The following is a 20,237-nucleotide window of genomic DNA, read 5'->3' as shown; positions in this document are numbered from 1 at the left end:
TCGTTTACATGTTATATACAGTATCGCAAAAATTTTATACGTTTTACAAATCATATATAGTTTCCAAAGGCTTCTGAGCTGTATTATCAAGGTGATAAGGTTTAAAACTGTTCGTCAGGATGTTTTCCATCCATTGCACGGGTATTTCTTCGACCACCACAACTGGTGAATGATCTTTCTGGAATCTTCCATCGTTAACATCGCGAAGGTATTGAGGTGTGATCTGAAATGAAATGAATACTGGCTGAATAGATATACGTTCTCTTTAGTTATGAGTTCCAAATTTAAAAAATAAAAAACATGGTGTTGGTGGCAATGCTTACACATTGGGTAATAATTTTTATTTACTTGATGATCCGGTGATATGATGGCTCCAGGTCTACTAGAGATCAATAGAGAAATAACGAGATCTGCAATATGAACAAGGTCTCTGACGTAGGTCGTTTGCTTTGCGTTTGGTTGTTGACACATCTTCATCACAACTAGCCGGTAGATATTGATGATAATCAGATATCATCAGTTCGTTTCACTTAACAGTCAATAAATGAGCAGGCTTCACGTTTAAGGATTCTTCTTTTCAGCCGATGGACGCCCACTGCAGGGCTAACGTCTCCCTTAATAAATACATTTAAAAAACTTTTAAGTTAAACGGTTTTTTGATATCCATATTGTGGTGGTTGTGGAAAAATATGTACCTAGTCCGCCATATTAGAACGGCGTCCATCTTGAATTTTAAATTTTGACATAATCGTCGTCATTTACTAGTGTAGCCCTTTCATTTGATACCCATATTGAGAGGGTTAAGGAAAAATACGTAATCCGCCATTTTGTATCGGCGGCCATCTTAGATTTATAATGTTATTGATTTTATTATATTGTATTGTCGTGTAAATTAAATGTGTGTACCAAATTTCAGATCAATCTGACAACGGGAAGGTGCTTAAATTTCAATTTCTAATTTTGATCCAAATAAATTCCGTACGGGTCGAACTAAATTAAACCGTTTAAAAACCGCTACGATGACCATTCTTACTTTGCCTGCATACAGTGATTTCCCACGACCTAAAGTAAATCGGTCCACCTAGTGGGAAGCTTGCCCACGCCTTACAGCCCCAACATCCATCGATGTGCCACGCCCACTGCCACTTTAGACGAGTAATTCGAGCTAAGTCGGTGATTTTGATTCTTCTGCGATTTTCATTCCTGATTCGATTTTTTAATTACGACATAATCATTATTTTTTTTTTAACAGCATACTAAACATAAATTTGGTACGTAATAAACAATATTCATATTTATTATGACATCGAAACGAATATTTATTTAATAAATTAAAACAGATATAAATGCGGCTGTTATTGAGCTATACGTGGTGTAATTAATGCGATATTCTTTTATATACAGGGTGATTGCTAATTTTTCTATATTTCACTTACATTGCTGTCCGCGCCTTTGATATAATAGTTACATTGAATGTTACAGAATTTTTCTGTTTTACTCGCGTTTCTGTATATCACACTCTTTATTATATTTTTAAATAACATGTTTTTAATGTTAGTTTCAAATCTCTCCAGTGGCAGATATTTTATTGTACATACGTACACATTGTGACATAAATGATTTACATATACATTATATTTTTATTACTTGTATTGACACCGTATCTATTTTGTTTTTTATATAATTTTGTATGTTCTTGCGGACAAAGAAAACATTTTTTGTAAGAAAAGGACCAACATTTAGCCACTTCCGCACATGCAGTGGTAGTCGTGCAACAAAGTGCACCGCCCGCCAGCCCGCTGACAAATGCGTATGCGGCAAACAATGCGAATCACACAACTGCCACCGCCAAATCACTCAACACGTGTCTCACCCCTCCACGGGACATCTTCAGGAGTTATGTTACACCGATTAGTGCCAAACACGGAGTCCTCATACGCATTTATCAGCGGGCTGGCGGGCGGTGCACTTTGTTGCACGACTACCACTGCATGTGCGGAAGTGGATAAATATTGGTCCTTTTCTTACTTAGGATGGACTTCCGCAAGATAACGCCTGATTTCATTAAATAAAACATTTGTACCCAGGTCTCCGTGTATATATATATATTATACTTATAGCGTTCACAGTAGCAGTGTAAATAAAATGAATTAATAGAAACCAACCTTAAGTGTTTCCGGTACGCGCTTTCTTCTTAAATAGTTAAAACAGCATGAACGGAAATGCCTGGTGCCGCACGCCGCCGCGCATTCGCTTCCGCAGGAGTCACATGACAGCCCAGCTGCTAGAAGATTACCTGGAGGTAGCAGAAGTAGATTACCAGAACCTTTAAGTACACCTAGCACTTAGATGTAACTTCTGAATCGGTGAAAGAAAGAGAATGTTAATAAAATGAATGATGAAAAAAAGATTTGTAAAATTCTTTCCTGTCCCAACATAGGGGGAAACCAGGGGAAAATATATATAAAACACCTCAATCTGTTGCATCACGTTATGAATCTGGTACGGAGTTCTACCCTGACGGCCTGAGAACCATTGTATGTTATAAACAAGATAATTTTTCTATCATATCTAAAGAGAACTTGCAAAAAATCTCTGAGGGCTTATATATATTTTTAATATATTTAAAATTAATTAACATCGATCTTGGAGAAGAACATATCATTTTCAAAGTCCGTCTTCAAACAAAAGAAACTCTAAGAAACTCAAAGAAACTCTTTACAGTGTATATTTTACGTAAGAATTGCTTATATAAATACATATATATATATATATATATATATATATATATATATATATACTTGTTATGCTGGCCGCGCAAGATCGATCTAAATATCTGACATCTCCATATAGTTCTTATAGTAAACGTTATTTAACAAAAACTTCTTAAAAATACTTATATTCGACATATACACCTCATACGTGAATTCAGCCAAACATTTGGCGAAACTGTACCCAACCCATGTAATGGAGGAATAAACCAGGCAATACCTGAGCTGATGTCCTCAGATGGTAAACTCTTCCTTATGTCGCCTACAATGTGCCTGAGAACAGGTTGCTACGACAAATTTATCTTTCACTATCTCCAAAACTACAAAATGTACGATAAATTTATGATAAATGTTTATATACATCTATATATATACATTCTCTTTATACATATAACGGATTTAATGTTTTATATGCGTTCTCTACCAGTCAATCAATAACGCTTGAAATAACACATAACCAGGGGTGTATAAATGATAAATATACATACATATTTATACATTGATTATACATATAAAAATAAAGTTAACAAATCATTCGTAGGTCTGAATGTACGTATACATAATAAAGTTCCACGAGATATCTTGGACATTCCTTTTATTATTGTTAAAACTAATATTAAAATTATATTTAATAAATCTTATTTTATAATGTTTTCAGTCGATATAAATGCGTAGAACATGGTTTGTTGAATCATTTACATGATTGACTTTACACACCTATTTATAGCATTTAAAATAATTGGCGATTTAAAAGTACATGTATATTAATTACTCAATTATGATATTTTTGATTTATCGTATTATATCAATAACATATAAATAAATAAATAATATATATTTTATATTTACCAATAAGCACCAATGAAACGATGGCTGTGATTTTCAACATTTTTTCTGCGGCGAAACGGAACGTACGAAATGTGACAGCTGTCTCAAGATGGCCGCCGGGTGAGGGCTGACTCGGGAATGGCAGAGATCCCGTTGCGATGCCTTTTTATATGAAACAAAGTTTACCCGAGCTGTAGGCGACGAGACGTGATTCAAATAAATATTCCGGTGTCTCATTTCCATGCTTTTTAACGACACCAAAGTAGGCATTTCTGTTTATTATTTATTTTGTATTTGGAAACCTAATATTTTTTTTATACAGACATCTTTTAACGCATTTAACGAAATAGTAGTTGGAAAATAGTCAAAAACAGTAAAAAGGTTATGTTAATTAATAAAAACCTTAAATAACATTAAAATACAGAAATTGCGAATTACATACATATAATATGAAAATTAGTGATATAATATATCAATGTATATATCAGGGGTGCCCAATCTCTGATAGTGCGAGTCATTTTATGAAATTTGTAATTTCTTGCGAGCCGCAATTGAATACGATAAAACATGAAAAACAATGTTATTTTACAATAATCATATTTATTGAAATTATTTAAACAAAAGTACAAAACATGTGCATTGAAGTTAGATATATGCACGCGTATATGACAGCACTCCTAACAATACTTAAGACGCCGGTTAGTTAATTACGATCGGTGTTTGTATTTCGCTAATGTTGCGGTGCAATAATAATAATAATTGTTCACGCCAGTAATTTGTTTCGATTTCCCAGCAGCTGACGTGGGTTATATGAATGTGAATATTTAAATAATTCGACAATCAATCGAAGACAAAAATAATCGTTCAAAGAGCCGCAGTTTGACCACCCCTGATATATACTTAAAAATACATCCGAGATTTTATTGCTTAGCGGAAACCTCGAAAAAGCCTCCACCAATCATGTTTTTTTTATTTTGATTAATCCAAAAATGGTTATACGTTTAGGCTTTGTTTACATGGAAATTTTCTACTTATTTTATATATGTATATTCTTATTTAATTTTGATTTTTCACTTTCTCCTTTATCTGTCTTTGTTCACATTCATATGGTCTCCCATGCATTTTCGTTCTTAGACTAGAGTTTACTATATTATCACGGTTTTGAGTCAATTTTTAGATTTTATTTACATTTAACTATTTATTGCAGTTTATATTTCTAGTTTTATTATTATACAATTCTACTAAACTTATATTGTTTTATTCATATCTCACTTGGGATGTTGTTTGACCCTTTTTGACTTACTTCCGGGTCTTCTTTTCTATTGTATATTGCACTACTTTTTTGGAGAATTCTAGTAATATAAGATGACATTTGTCATCGCCTATGAGAGGAACGATCCTGCCATCTTCCATCCTCTTCCCCATCTGGACTTCGGAACGATAGCGAATTCCTCCAAACTCAGAACAGCTGGCAATATATTTATAGGTTATCAATGATAAATATGCCCGGGATATCTCTATAAAATCTTATTCGGAATTAGAAACACCGTAAAGGAATAAATGTTACATGAATATAGACCAGAGAATTAGTAAGTTGTAGTGGCAGTGCGAAAGTCACAAGAGAACAGAACAGATACCCGCTGGATCCTTATTCTGATGACCTCGGACTGATACACGAGCGTATGACGTCCAATCAGAATATGGATGCACCTTTTTAAAAATCAATGGAAAAGTCATAGGAGAAATCATAAGGAGAAAATAATAATGTAACAGATGACAAAATTGTAATATAGGATTATGAAATAAAATAAGAAATTAAGATAAGGCAAGATTAAGGCAAATAAAATGTAAAGTATACAGAATAAAACAGAAATGAAAAAAAATAAATACACCAATACCTCACTACACGAAGAAAGGTTCCAGGGTCACGAAAATACAACTTTTTAAAAAGAAAATCGAACAAAGTAAACATTTAAAAAACTAAAATAATATAACTCTGCCAATAAATAAATTGGAACAATATTTACCTGTTTTGTAACTAGAAACAACACGTAAAAATTTATAAATTTATTATTCTTTTTTAAAAAAAGCACAACACACTTCGTAATTGAAACTGAACTCTAAAATTAGCAAAACAAAGTGAAAATAATACTGTATGAAAATTGCGATGATTTTTATTTTTTTAGTTAGAAAGGGAATCCCCGAGTTTTGATGGCCTGGCGCAATTAGAAACAAAAGTGTTGCCATCTTTTAGAAAAAAAAAAATAAAAAAAAATAAAAGACACGAACTCAAAACAACGCAAGCTCGAAAATCTAACGACGCGCAGTGAAAATTAGTACTAATTAAGCAGCGACGCAACTTCGAAAAAACACGCAAAACGAAACGACGCAAAGAGAGGTATTGGTGTTACCTCTGAAAGGTTCCCAAAAGAGATTTGTTTTCCGTTCAATGTTTTATGTGTTAACAGTAGATCATATACTAGGCCAGATTTCCTTTACAATTCATAGATACTTTTATAAATAAAGTAAATGTTTTGATATAATAAGATAGTATGATGTAAGTAAATAGGTACTATCAGTGTATTTGTAGAGATCCACTATCATGGACCCATATTTTCATTTCATGGACCCCCAAATTTTTTTTCGCTGACGTAGACCCCTTGCAGTTTGTCATAGACTCCTAGGGGCCGATATAGACTACTTTGGGAATCACTGTACTAGGCGATGTTCTTTGAAGAAGGTCATATGCGTGCTGCCTTCGTGGATAAAAAATGGTCGGGTGCCTTGTAAAAGCTCTCTCTGTGAATGTACCGCATGAGTTGAGTTGCAGCAGAAGTCGAAAAATTTGTAATACATAAAAGAAGAAAGAACGTGTGTCATTGAGACGTGTAAAAGATGAGAAAATAAAAATATTATTTTAAATATATAATTTTGTAAAAAAATAGCCCGTCCATCCAAGATGGAAGTATGACAGTACCTGAAAAATGGAAGCCGTAAAAAAAACAAAGTGGACAGATAAGAAAAGTATTTGGGCGAAGCAAGTCCAGCTGTGGACGTCGACGTCGATGATGAATATGATTTTTATATAAAATACGTATTATTAACATGTTTATAGTTAAATGTTGTTATAATAACAAGATATCGATAATGTATTATGAAAACGTACACCAATTTTAACGCGAGTCGAAGTTTTTCAATAAAAATGTTAAAAATCTTTCGTCAAAGCTTCCGTTCGACTACTAATCACATTTTGGTACAGAGTAATATACCTGAAATGTTTTTTTATAATTCAATTATTTAATTTATAAATTATTTAACATCTTCAATATATTAATATAATACAGTATAAAAAATTTAAAATGTAATAAGTAAAAAAATAAGGGGATATACAAAGAAGACAAAAATCGTTTAAATATGGAAAATTTGTATCTGATACTGCGCAAATTGTGGAAAAGAGAGAGTTGATGTATAGGAGTAGTAAAATAAAACATAAGAAATAACTGTAAAACACTATTAAATTAAAAATAGAATCCTTGTCCCATCTTAGATTGTACATTAAAATTGTATTTTAGTTATTTATATAGATATATGAGATGTTTCGTCGCTTCAGCCAATAAACGCCTACTGCAAAGTATTATCATCTCCTAAAGATATCTATGAGGGATGTACCATAATCGCCATACTTGGCAGAATTGGCGATCGTGTGGTATTATGGTACGCAGAGGATACTACTGTACATCCTCTGGAAACTTCTTTGTGATTGACAATCCTATGTAATTAATGCACAAAGTGTGAGTTATATAAGATTTCAGGAATCGAACCCGGGAAATACGATCGCAAGTGTCAGTGCTCTTCCGCTGAACCACTGTTTTTTAAATTATTTTGAATGTTTTTGCGGACAAACTATATATATATATATACAGGTCTTGAAGTTATTTATCTAAAATATTTTTTATTATATAAGATTATTAAATATATTTAGTACATGACATCATATATTTGCAAGCATTTATTGTCTTATATTAGGTAATATAACATATGTAGTTGCAAATTTATTTTTTTATAATTCTCTTTTGTTGTCATACTTTTAACTCACGCCCACTGTAAGGTATAGACTTCCGTCGAAGATATCTATAAGTTATATATATATATATAGTACGTTTATGTGTATGTCTGTAAAGGTGTATTAAACTCTGAAATGTGTAATGTATTTTAAATTTTTTTCTTATAATTTACACCCTAAGCTGCCCTCTTCTTCATGTCTCTCATCTCCATCCAAAGGTTGTCTGGTAGAGATCGCCTCGAGCGATAACACCGCCTCTTGTATCTTAATATCAAAGGTTTTTTTTAGATATTATTTAGATAGATATGCGACTTAACCTTTAAAATACCAGGTATATTAAATACTTTGCACTACTCTTTAATCTCTCTCTAATTACAAATATAATTTTGAATAAAATATGACACAGACAGAAAAACCAACTGACTGTTTACTAATACATTAATGTGACGTCTCTATGCATACATACTCTGTGGTGAGTGGAACGAAGCCGAGTACAGTCGGATACATAACGGTTTAGATATTAATTAAACTTTGTATTTAATAATAAAATTAAATAGATTATTTAATAACATTATCTGAAACAATATATATGTGTAAGAAAAGTACCAGTATTTAGCCACTTCCAAACATTCAGTGGTAGTCGTGCAACAAAGTGCACCGCCCGCCAGCCCGCTGATAATTGCGCATGCGGCAAACAATGCGAATCACACAACCGCCACCACCAAATCACTCAACACGTGTTTCACCCCTCCACGGGGCATCTTCAGGAGTTATGTTACACCGATTAGTGCCAAACACAGACTGTGTTGCACGACTTCCATTGCATGTGCGGAAGTGACTATATACTGGTCCTTTTCTTACTTAGGATGGACTTCCGCAAAATAACGCCTGATTCCATTAAATATTTATATGTGATTTATTTATTTTTCAAACATGTTTTCTATATTGTACAGACAGCGTCCATGGCTTTTTACAATCAAAATTTAAGCTTTTTTTTGTTTGCGTTTTTGTGTCACAGTGTTCACTGTATTTTAAACTATTTCCTAACTTATATCTTCTATTCATAAACTATCGGTGTCTTGTTTGTTTTTCACGGCGCTTATCCCTACTCCATATTGTCTGATTTTACATCTGAAAATTTTGTCTGTTAAGGGTTAGTATCTCCTGAAATACGTCGAAATATAAGTTTCTCAGATACTGTGTTGTACTTACCCTTAAATGCATGACTTTTATTTATATTTCTAAGAATATATATCTCTTTCAGATAAGTAAACTAAAATGTAAAGAAAAATAGAAAGAAAATACATATATATAAAAAAATTATACTATTATTTATTAAAAAGCCCTATGTTACAATTATACTACACTATGCATTTACTTTGACACACACAACAAACACTACAATCATTACTAAGTGTAGTACTCATTTTACGTATAAGTGGTATGTTGCAGTTTTTCATCAATATGCATTGAAGTATTAAAACTATGTCATCAAAATGTATCATTAAAATAATGTTAGCGATTGTACTTTTGAAGAACTCCACTGACGTGAGCCTTACATTTCTTTTTAATTTTTAAAAGTTTTTATTCTTCTAAATTTAAAATTACAAAATAAATATATATTGCATATTACATCGCCATTGACAGGCCATCAAGAAAACGTTATTGTTTACTTATAAAAAATACATAAACTTAAAAAAAATACAATTTCGAATTTTTTTTTAAATGACAACCGAAAAAACACGAAGCATAAACTGTTTAAAAGTATTAAAGAATCAAATGGAATAATACGTAAACGTTCTTCAAATGAATTATAATTTATAGATTTTAATTATAATTGCATATAAAGTCAATTCTTATATCGATTTCTTTTTTTTATAACAAATAAATATGGCACAGATAATAATCATTGCCACAATAAAAAATATTTCGGTATTCCATATTCAATTTATGTAAAATTAAATCATAAAATAATTGTACATGTACATTACTAACTTTTCGACATGAATGTATCCGCGGAAATTCTTTCTATGTGGATCGAGATATCTTTCAACTAAAAGCATCTAAATGGTCCTTACAACGTTTCGAATATGTAGGCTATGTTTAAATCAATACAATATTCTGAAATGTGATATACAATAAAAAATAAGGGTTGATCGTAGAACGGTGAAAATTTAGGGTTGTATGTATTTTTGTATGCTGTATCATAAATAATTAAAAAAAAATTAAAAATTTTTTTAAGTGTTAACAACCTTTATCACTTAGGGGTATAGAAAATAGATAGTAGCCGATTCTCAGACCTACTTAATACGCATATAAAATTTGGTAAAAATCGGTCAAGCCGTTTCGGAGGAGTACGGTAACTAACATTGTGAAATGGACATTTTATATTAAATATATATATATATATATATATATATATATATATATATATATATATATATATATATATACATATATATACCTTACCCCACCTTACTCCTCAATATAGAGGACGATAGCTAAGAGTTTTAGCAGGTAATAATCCCACATAAGCCAAGATATCTCCAAAAGAGATCCTCCTAAAGAAAACCAAGGAGACCAACCAAACAAGCCACCTACAAAGTCCCACACGCTCTCAGTAGAGCGGCACGCCACGCCACGCTAGGAGGCGAATCTGTTTTAAGTAGTAATTTAAGATTAGGAACCAGGTATGTCAGCCATGAGTTAGGTAAAGTTGCATAGCAAACATGTTCAACGATACAGAAAAAATACGAATAGTATTTCTCAAAGAAACCATAAACAAAAACATCGAATGTCATATGTGTCGAGCGTAAAATATCTATGATCCAAGACCTCCAATTACTACTTGCTTGTGCAATTTCGTTAAAAAATTGTAACTATACTATTTTATACATTCATTTGGAGGTTTCGTTACGTCATATTGGCCCTCCTACGTTAGTTTCATTAAAATTGTTTTCCATTAAAAACTCTCTAAAACTAAGTAAGAAAAGGACCAATATTTAGCCACTTCCGCACATGCAATGGTAGTCGTGCAACAAAGTGCACCGCCCGCCAGCCCGCTGATAAATGCGTATGCGGCAAACAATGCGAACTACACAACGGCCACCGTTAATTCACTCAACATGTGTTTCACCCCTCCACGATGCATCCTCAGGTGTAATGTTACACCAATTAGTGCCAAACACAGAGTGAACTAACTTAACAAAACACTTTTGATATTGAAACATTTTGGTGGATTTTTACTTAAAACATTTTACTATTTTGTCAATTAAGCATTTTAACAACCCAAATAGTAAGTTATGTATAAATAAAGATTTCGTTGATATTCACTGCATGTACGATATGCCATTTATTTTGTAAATTTAAATATATTTTTATTCAAGGCGAGGTTGTTTTTAATAGTAGAATTCTGATTAAATTATTCTAAAACAGTCATCATTGTCAACTTTTCAGCTGCAGGACCTCCACAGCTGGAAATAACCCAATCTCCCCATTTCCGGAGCGGCCTGATTTTGAATAACAGCTAGAAATTAAGGTTTTGCATTTAGCCCATACAATTCATTGTTTTTTTTTATTAACTACTAAAATTATCCCTTCGAATAAAATTTATCAAATGTAAATTTTATTTCTTTATTTTAACATTTTTACAATATGTGTTATGTCGGACTTAATGTATTTAGGTATATTTTATTAATGAACTCAAGGTGGTGCAAAGATAATTAGTGAGCTAGTGTCCAAGTACAAATTAAATTAAAACATAAGTTAATTAATCATATTAACATTTGCTAGATACACATGGTAAGTACTGTATTTATTACGTAATTAATTGTAAACACATTCTTAAATAGGATGATTTAATTGATTATATATATGTTATATACATAATACGTTAATAAAAAAATATGATGAAAAATGTTTTTTTAATTACTTTGGTTGTTAATATTAAAGAATTAGTTTTATTTAAGTAATTTTTCATGTTTGCAGGTTCTAACAATCAAGTAGAGTAGAAAAAGGTTTGAGTCTGAAATATTTTAGAGATTTAGCTAATTCAAGAATTAAAAAAAATTAAGTTTTCATTGTTGAATTAATTTTTGTCAAATAAAGATCTACTTATTTATTGTAATAAAAAACATTTTAGTGACAGTAGAAAATTTGACAACGGATTGGCCCCACGATGTCTAACACTTTGATATTATGGAAATATAAAAAAGACAAATGTTATCTGTCATTGTTAAAAACAAAACAGGATGCATTTACAAACATAGAAAAAAAAGAATATTTTTTATTATCGTTGTATACACTTGAATATATTATAAAACAATAACAAACTATTTTAATAATACAATTATATAACAAATTTAGTTAAAATTGTAATAAGGTTAGTAGATAAGACAGTCTTGCGAAGTTTAAACTTGCATGGTAAGTAATGATAATATTTTTTGCCGATCTTTAAAACCAAGCCCAAATTCTTTGTAGGAGTCAGATTTATTCTCAACTTTCAAGGTCATTTAAGTATCAAAGTCGGAATGCAAAAAGTAATATTAAACATGTTTTGCCGGTTTGTTATGTCGAGAATACAAGGAGGTAAAAACGCTCTTTTCATATATTTTTATTATCATTATAGTTGTGTATGTTATGAAAAGATTGATGTACACAATTCAATAGAAACTAGATTAAAATTGAGCGACTAAATAATAGCACCTTGCAAGTTATAAACTACGATGGTGCCAAATGCACCCTGATTTGAAAAGAGCCAAGATCAAACTTAGACAGGTCTTTGTGGTGGAGTTTTTTATGGTCAATAATGACCACAAATAACAAATAATCTAAATACAAAAACAATTTATTCCCAAGCTTCCTAGTATTATTTTTACAAATTTTTGTTTAATCAACTTTCTTCATTTAAAATGAGGTGTTCAACAGACATTACATAGAGTGTATTGTAGCTCTACACAGCTGCCCATAACAATTACTTATTTTTCACATTCCTACTGTTTGTATTATCATGAACAAATACCTTTATTTAATTAACCAAATAAAATAATTTAAAGAACCTAGTTTTAATTAATAATAATATATTTTGTTGATATGTTCATAAAATGTAAATTCTTTATTCATTCTTCCAAATCAATTTTATTGTTCAATTATATGCAATTTTGCCAACATTTTTTCTAGAGTTGGAATAGTCTTTCTTCAGTATAAGTTTTTATCTAATCAATCACGTCAAAGCAGCATCCCAGCATTTACCTTTTGAGTTTGCTGAATATCCAGAAGTCACACATTGCCAAGCTTTTTTCCAAAAAAAATCAGTTATTTTGATAGCAATTAAGGCTTGATGTGTTTGAGAAACAAAACATCCTTCAAAATGGGTTTGAACTGAGCTAGAAGATAATACAACCTTTGAGAAATATACACTTGGCAATAAAAATTTACCTGTCTTCCTAATATCTAAGAATCTTAAATGACTTTTTGATCACAGTACAGTATGTATCAACTATGTAACATCATATTTCTTGACTAATCATTTCCGCTATTGGATTATATCTCCACAGCTGAACATAACTGGTCACTTTCTTATTATTGTATTTACGCTGATAAAATACATACATAAGTTTTATATTTATTAAACGCTACTTTTTTTCCAAAACTTGCACGCACCAAAAGTGAAGCGTGAAAAGAAGTGCTATGGCTAAGCTGTCATTTCTGAGGGCAGCGCAATGGTGCTTCCTGTCACTAAAAGGGTTAAAAAAATTGTTTTAATAATGATTAATTTTAATTTTCAGATTTTTATAAATTTATTGAGGCAACATATGAAATAAACTTGTTAAAATCATATTTGAGAGTGCATTCTATATATATTGAGCTCCACCTAATAATTTCCAGAAGATGTAGCTGATAGAAGATAAGAAATATATATAGAATATAAGGTAAAAAATGTTATTTTATATTTATTTATTTAGTAACTATTTTCTTGTATTGTGTTCACCATAGGACTTAATATCTTGTAGACACTGTAGTCTCCGGAGACCCTAGGTGATGCAGAATATATTTATATATATGTATGTATGTATATATGTATATATATATATATATATACACACACACATTAAGGGGACCGGAAAGTAATGACATTTCTTTTGTCATATTTTACAGAAATACCAATTGATATTTAGCACTCTGGCATTGAAAATTTGTATACTAGATAGCAAAAGGTTGTTGATAACGAAGGTGAATATATTGTTGATTAGAAATAAAAACTTGTTATAAATGTAGTTGTGTGAATTTAACTTAAGAGAGTGACTATTATATATATACATATATAAATGTATATATATAAACCCTTAGTAATCGTCTCCTGTATTGGGGAGTAGTGTGGGGAAAGAGAGGGGTGTGGCCATGTTATTTTTCTAGGTTATACACTCATATATATATATATATATATATATATATATATATATGTATATATATATATATATATATATATATATATATATATATATATATATATATATATGAGTGTATAAAGATTTGTTCAAAAACAATGTACAAAGATTTGTTCCTTTCAGCGACATCAAAATGTCTGAAACAGCAGTGGAGGAAGTTATGATCAAATGTGAAGTGATAGAGATATCTGATGAAGACGCAAAGGAACCAGAGAAGTGAGTTGAAACAAAGATATCGTTACAGGTTTTTAGTCAAAATCTTCATTATGTTTTCATTACCGAGTTAATATAAAAAATGCATATATTTATCAAGCAACTAATGTTAGTGATAATTATATTAGGATATGTTTACATTTAACTGATTTAATTGCATAGTTTGGACTACCCATCTTAATTCGACAACACCTAATAATATTGTTCATCATCTTCATAATTTCAGCCATAGAACTTCCATTGCTGAACATCCTTTGTTCAGCAATGGAAGAGAACGAACAGAATGGATCCAGAATTTTCTGACCAGAATAAGGTCTTCTTTCCACCTTGTCAGAGGGGATCCTTTGCTATACATAAGACCCCAGCGACCTCCTGTTTTATGCGCTATCTAGTTTGCACATCTTAACAATGATGTCTGGTAACCTCGGAGAAGTCCCTAATTTTATTATTAACTAATCCAGTTATATGAGAAAAAAATATTGAAGAAAGATTTCTTTATCATTGCACTGATAAGACTGGACTATTATAAATTAGATAACCAAAATTCTTTTCAGAAAGAAACGCAAAAGAACGGTAACCAGAAAAGAACCAATACCTTGTGATCAATGCGAGAAGACATTTCAAACCGGACATGAGTTGAAAAAACATCAGCGCACACACAGTGGTGAGCGACCATACATGTGCACCTCCTGTGGGAAGACTTATACCCAGCTGGGACACCTCAGCATCCACATACTCTCCCACAAAGGCATCAAAAACTTCAACTGCCTGCAATGTGGAGCAGCATTCTATAGGAAGGCAGACCTGGATCGACATGAGAAAATCCATAAGGGTATCAAACCTCATCAGTGCGAGATATGCTCGAAGAGTTTTACCCAGAAGAACAATTTGGTCATGCACTTCAAAATGCACATCGGAGACAAGCCACATCAGTGTGTTGTGTGTAGCAAAAGGTTTTTAACCAGGAGTAAACTGGTGCAGCATACGAAGAGACACGATAAGGAGAAGAAGTCTGGTGGAGAAATAATGGGACGTGTTATATGAATATATTGTTAAAGTCTAACAATGTAAAAGTGACTGTGAACGTGAATTTATCGGAGTACCCTCAGTAATAGCAATTGAAGTTCATGAATTTTGTGAAGTTCTAAAATGTGTTCCGTTATTAAAACTGGTACTTTGGTATAGATTGTATAATTGAGATAGGGACTTATTCCATGAAAGGGGTATATATCTCTACCACATCTTTCTTCTCAATACCGGCAACCAGAGTTTAAAATTGCTTGACAACACAGCTGTTCTGTTCAGACAGATGTTTATTTTTGTATCATCTTCATACTTCAGTCTCAACAATGTCTTGGGCATTGGTTCCAGCATATGTACTTACAGTGATGAAGATGTCAAGTGCGAAGGAACTAATTTCCACATCTACCATCACAGATGATGTTTGATGTATTGCATCTTTGTTGTCTCTTTAGTTTTTAACCTCACCAACTTCTTTGTTTGGTACTTTAAATTCATCATAATGATAAATTGGTAAAAATCTCCATAAGTCTATACCTGTTTAGTATTCCTAATCAAAAGGGCATCCGAGATTTATAACCTTGACTTGATCGACTAAAATTTTGGAAGGGGTAAAACAAATCAATATTTGTATAAGCTTGCCTATATGCAGATTTAAAACGATACCGTGATATTAAATACACCTTGCGCCATCTAGAGTGAGTCGCCAAGAAATAAGATTCCTGGTTACACTACTAGAATGAAGGCTTTGGGATTAAAACAGATCATCAAACGTGATGAAGGGATATGATGAAGGTGGTGCATGGTATGCTAATGGCAATATTGATAAAAAAATTTCTAGAAACTTCTACACTTTGATAAAAATGGTCTAGGTTGCAATTAACGAATCTATTTTAATTAAAAAATTTAAAATTATAAAAACGCTTACATACAGTATGATTAGATATAGATCTAAAACCCTCAGCGCTTTTACTCAATTTTTTTTCGCATAAAGTGGTCACATCTAAATATGTTACATTAATTTAGTTTTTTTCTATTGTATTGCGACAGGTAAATAACTTTTAATTTTTAATGTGTAATAATACGAATTTTGAATACGCTTTTTCTTACTATATTGCCATTATTATATTATTCCAGAAACCATTGTTATTTAGATAGGGTATATCATACAATAATTGATAGCAAAGTATCTATACATTCACCCTATTAAAACTTATACACCTGTAACTAATCATCCTGTATACATTAACAGCGGTTAATTCTGCAAATTACGTTACTTCGGACGCCGCCGATAGATGGCGCTGGTAGTCGATTGACTCGCGCTATCGTTTCGCATCGCTTAATTGAAGACAACTTGACAAGAATAGAACTAAAATCATGGATTCTTTTATTTATTAATTAAACTGTTAAATCTTGTGAAAGGTTTTTGTGAAAAAAAAAAATACAAAGCAGAGTAATAAGTATTAGATACAATCATTCATTCACACTTTGTTACGTTGTCTGTATGAGATTGGTGTTGCCTACATTAAAGTTTCCAGAGGATGTGCAGCACCGTCTTCTGCGTACCATAGCACCATGCGATCGCCAACCAGCTTGCCTGGCGTGGTGATATGGTATATCGTCTATATATATTTTTGAGGGGGGCAAGGCATTGTGCCTGGCATATAATATTAGACAATCGTCATCATCATTCCTGCTTCCAGACGTCGGAAGTGGCCTGCATTCGTCTTTCGAACTTGACAAGGCCTATCCACAAGGTGGATAGGACATCCCATGTTCCGTGGCCTCCAAAATCTTATTTGGCTGTAATTAACATAAAACTTAAAATAAAATATCATCAGGTTATTATTTACTTAAGTCTTAGTGTACTAAGCTAAATAAATATTTTTTTAAAGCATTCGTTTTTATTTACATCAAATATATATGTATATATAGGTTTTTATTTATTATTCATAATGTAACGGAACAATAAAATGGCAGTGTGTGGATGCTAAGTATATATATATATATATATATATATATGTACACCAATACCTCGCTTTGCGTCGTTTCGTTTTGCGTTTTTTTCGAAGTTGCGTCGCTGCTTAATTAGTACTAATTTTCACTGCGCGTCGATAGATTTTAGAGGTTGCGTTGTTTTGGATTCGAGTCTTTTTTTATTTTTTATTTTTCAAAAGATGGCAACACTTGTTTCTAATAGCGCCATGCCATCAAAACTTTCTAACTAAAAATCAACGCAATATGAACACAGTATTATTTTCACTTTGTTTTGCTAATTTTAATAGTTCAGTTTCAATTACGTAGTGTGTAGTGTAATGTAGTGTGTTGTGGTTTTTTAAAAAGAGAATAATAAATTTTTATAAATTTTTACGTGTTGTTTCTGGTTACAAAAAAGGTAAATATTATTCTAATTTATTTATTGGCACAGTTATATTATTGTTGTTTTTTAAATGTTTACTTTGTTCAATTTCCTTTTTAAAAAGTAGTATTGTCGTGACCCTGGAACCTATCTTCGATCTTTACATGGTTTGCTATAGAAAATCTTAATTCACTTTGCGGCGTTTCAATTTGCGTCGTGTTTTTTTGGAACGTAACCACGACACAAAGTGAGGTATTGGTGTATATATATTACTATCTAGTTAAGCTACCACCGGCTCTGTATGCTAATCTGTTGATAAGAGTCTGCCAAAGTTTATTAGTTGCATTATATTATCGATTATGTAAATGAGATAACAAATCAAGTTTCACATATTTAGATCGACTAACTCTTGAATGCTATAATAAGATTTTTTTTTTATTTTAGTCCACTATAAACTAGAATAGTTTTTTTTTAATATCAGTCCACCATAAACTAGAAAAGATTTTTTCAATTTTAGTCCACTATAAACTAGAAAAGATTTTTTTTAATATTAGTTCACCATAAACTGGAAATTTTTTTTTAATATTAGTCCACCATAAACTATAAAAGATTTTTTCTAATTTTAGTCCACCATAAACTAGAAAAGATTTTTTTTAATATTAATCCACCTTAAACTAGAAAAGATTTTTTTTAATATTAGTCCACCATAAACAAGAATAGATTTTTTTCAATATTAGTCCACCATAAACTAGAAAAGATTATTTTTAATATTAGTCCATCATAAACTAGAAAAAAAAAATTTAAATGTCTATCTGGGAGTCCTATGCCTTGCAATGTACCTTTATGTACTAATGTAAGTATTACACATTTTATATTTAATTGTGTTATAACAATTTAGGCCGCTGCAACGTTTTAAATAAATAAATCACAAAGTTTAAAAAATTTATTAAAAAAAAGTACAAAAATTGGAGCATTGTTCGATCAGTATTATTAAAATGATTTGTGGCAAAAAGCCAGTATCCTAAACAAGAAAACATAAATCCACGTTCCACGTTGAAAAAAAAACTGAGGTAGTATCTATTGAGGCCAGACGATCTTCGTTATCCATTCCAAATACTCAGGGTACATGACTCTCACGTATCCACCCGGCTCGTCCTTACCGCAGACGTTGCCAAATGAGACCAGCCCTATCACCGTGTACCCGCACAAGCCTGAGTTTGATTGTAAAGGTGTCATGAGAGGGCCGCCGCTGTCGCCCTGTTAGGAATAATAAACATTATGTCAGTTTTATTGGTTTATAAAACAACACTAATCAAAAAATTATGAAAATTTGTCTAGCTGTTTCCGAATTTATTTCATATAATATGTAAAAGTTTCTAACAGGCAAAGGCGGCTTAAACTCTACTTATGTTTTACTTCAATTATAATATATCATTGAAAGTAATCATATGTATATAACGTAATATATTTCATACATTTGTATACGAGATGATTGGTAAAAGAAAAACTTTAAATGAGGTCATTTGTCAGCACAAAAAAATTTAAACACACCATGTGTGAAGCTAACACTGAAATATACTAAAAAAATACAATAATTTTTTTTTCATTGAAATTTGTCAGGCAAATTACTTCTGGCTGAACTAAATCTGCAGATAGATACAGATAATAAATAGTATTAAAGTAAATAATGTAAAAAAAAATTAAAATTAATTATAATAAAGCATAAAAAGCGTTTTCCAAATTAAGAGACTCTCCTTGCAGACATTTCAGAGTAATCGCTTTTTACAGGATGTTTCAAAATATGTATAAAAGGTTTAAAGCGCTTTTGTTGAGTAAATGAGCTATATATTCACCGCTATGCTCTTGCACCTATTTGCAATCATTCTGTATATGCTCATGTGTTATATGTGATGATTTTGTAAAATAAATCTTTTTGTACCCTGCAAGAATCTGCCGTCTCGGCTTTTGCACACAGCATGATCGTGGAGTTCCACAATTCCTTCGAATTTTGAAGCCTCCTGCACCCGCTGGGCGGCAGCACCATCAAGTCACCCTGTATATTAAATCATTTAAATTATTTCATACATATACATAAAAAAGTGCAATTTAATAAATTCATTACATAAAAATTTGTAAAAGATATCCACATGTTTTAATAAAACTTAGAAATGAAGTTTTCTAATACTGTATCAAGGATATTGTAAAATTGATCACAAAAAAACTTCACTGAGTTTGTTGTGGTCTCTTCTCCGACGGGGCTACGCTTAGAACTTGAAACTTAGCTTAAAGTTAAAGGACGTCATCATACGTAACCTCAATCTGTCAAAACACACAGACAGATGACAGATTTATGATTGGTATACAAACTTCAAAAGGTGTTTACTAACAAATTGGTATTACACCTCTAAATTTTTTGCACTTATAATTAATAATGTGAGACGGCAATAGGTTTTTTCAATTAAATTTTTGAAACTTGATTCGTTCAATATAAAACCGCTGCGGTCATCGCGGACAGTGATATTTGAAACGCAATACGA

The 20,237-nt window shown here is 31.5% G+C and overlaps 2 protein-coding genes across 2 annotated transcripts in view; one reads left to right on the top strand and one right to left on the bottom strand.

Annotated features, from left to right (window-relative positions):
* Window positions 1-20,237, bottom strand: part of LOC137926194 (venom protease-like) — a 289,572-nt gene that overhangs the window by 255,513 nt on the left and 13,822 nt on the right. The window contains exons 9-10 of the mRNA XM_068769758.1: window positions 19,640-19,753; window positions 18,757-18,957 (exon numbers count right to left, since the gene is read on the bottom strand). Coding sequence (XP_068625859.1) covers window positions 18,778-18,957; window positions 19,640-19,753 — 294 coding nt within the window. The 3' untranslated portion in view covers window positions 18,757-18,777. The remainder of the gene's footprint in view (window positions 1-18,756; window positions 18,958-19,639; window positions 19,754-20,237) is intronic.
* On the top strand, window positions 13,470-15,393 carry LOC137926342 (zinc finger protein OZF-like). The gene is made up of 3 exons (XM_068769946.1): window positions 13,470-13,592; window positions 14,232-14,324; window positions 14,876-15,393. Exons 2-3 carry the CDS (start codon window positions 14,242-14,244, stop codon window positions 15,363-15,365), a joined length of 573 nt encoding a protein of 190 aa, XP_068626047.1. The 5' UTR covers window positions 13,470-13,592; window positions 14,232-14,241; the 3' UTR covers window positions 15,366-15,393.

Source organism: Battus philenor, unplaced genomic scaffold (genome assembly GCF_028537555.1).
Source record: "Battus philenor isolate CCGP_79_NKW_IND1 unplaced genomic scaffold, ilBatPhil1.0.hap1 SCAF_29, whole genome shotgun sequence".
Taxonomy (NCBI): domain Eukaryota; kingdom Metazoa; phylum Arthropoda; class Insecta; order Lepidoptera; family Papilionidae; genus Battus; species Battus philenor.
Note: the sequence above shows the minus strand (reverse complement) of the source record. Positions and strands in the feature narration are given on the sequence as shown.

Coding starts and splice junctions, on each gene's coding strand:
- LOC137926342 (XM_068769946.1), top strand. CDS start 14,242: ATGTCTGAAACAGCAGTGGAGGAAGTTATGATCAAATGTGAAGTGATA. Junction 14,325..14,875: donor GACGCAAAGGAACCAGAGAA/GTGAGTTGAAAC, acceptor AATTCTTTTCAG/AAAGAAACGCAAAAGAACGG.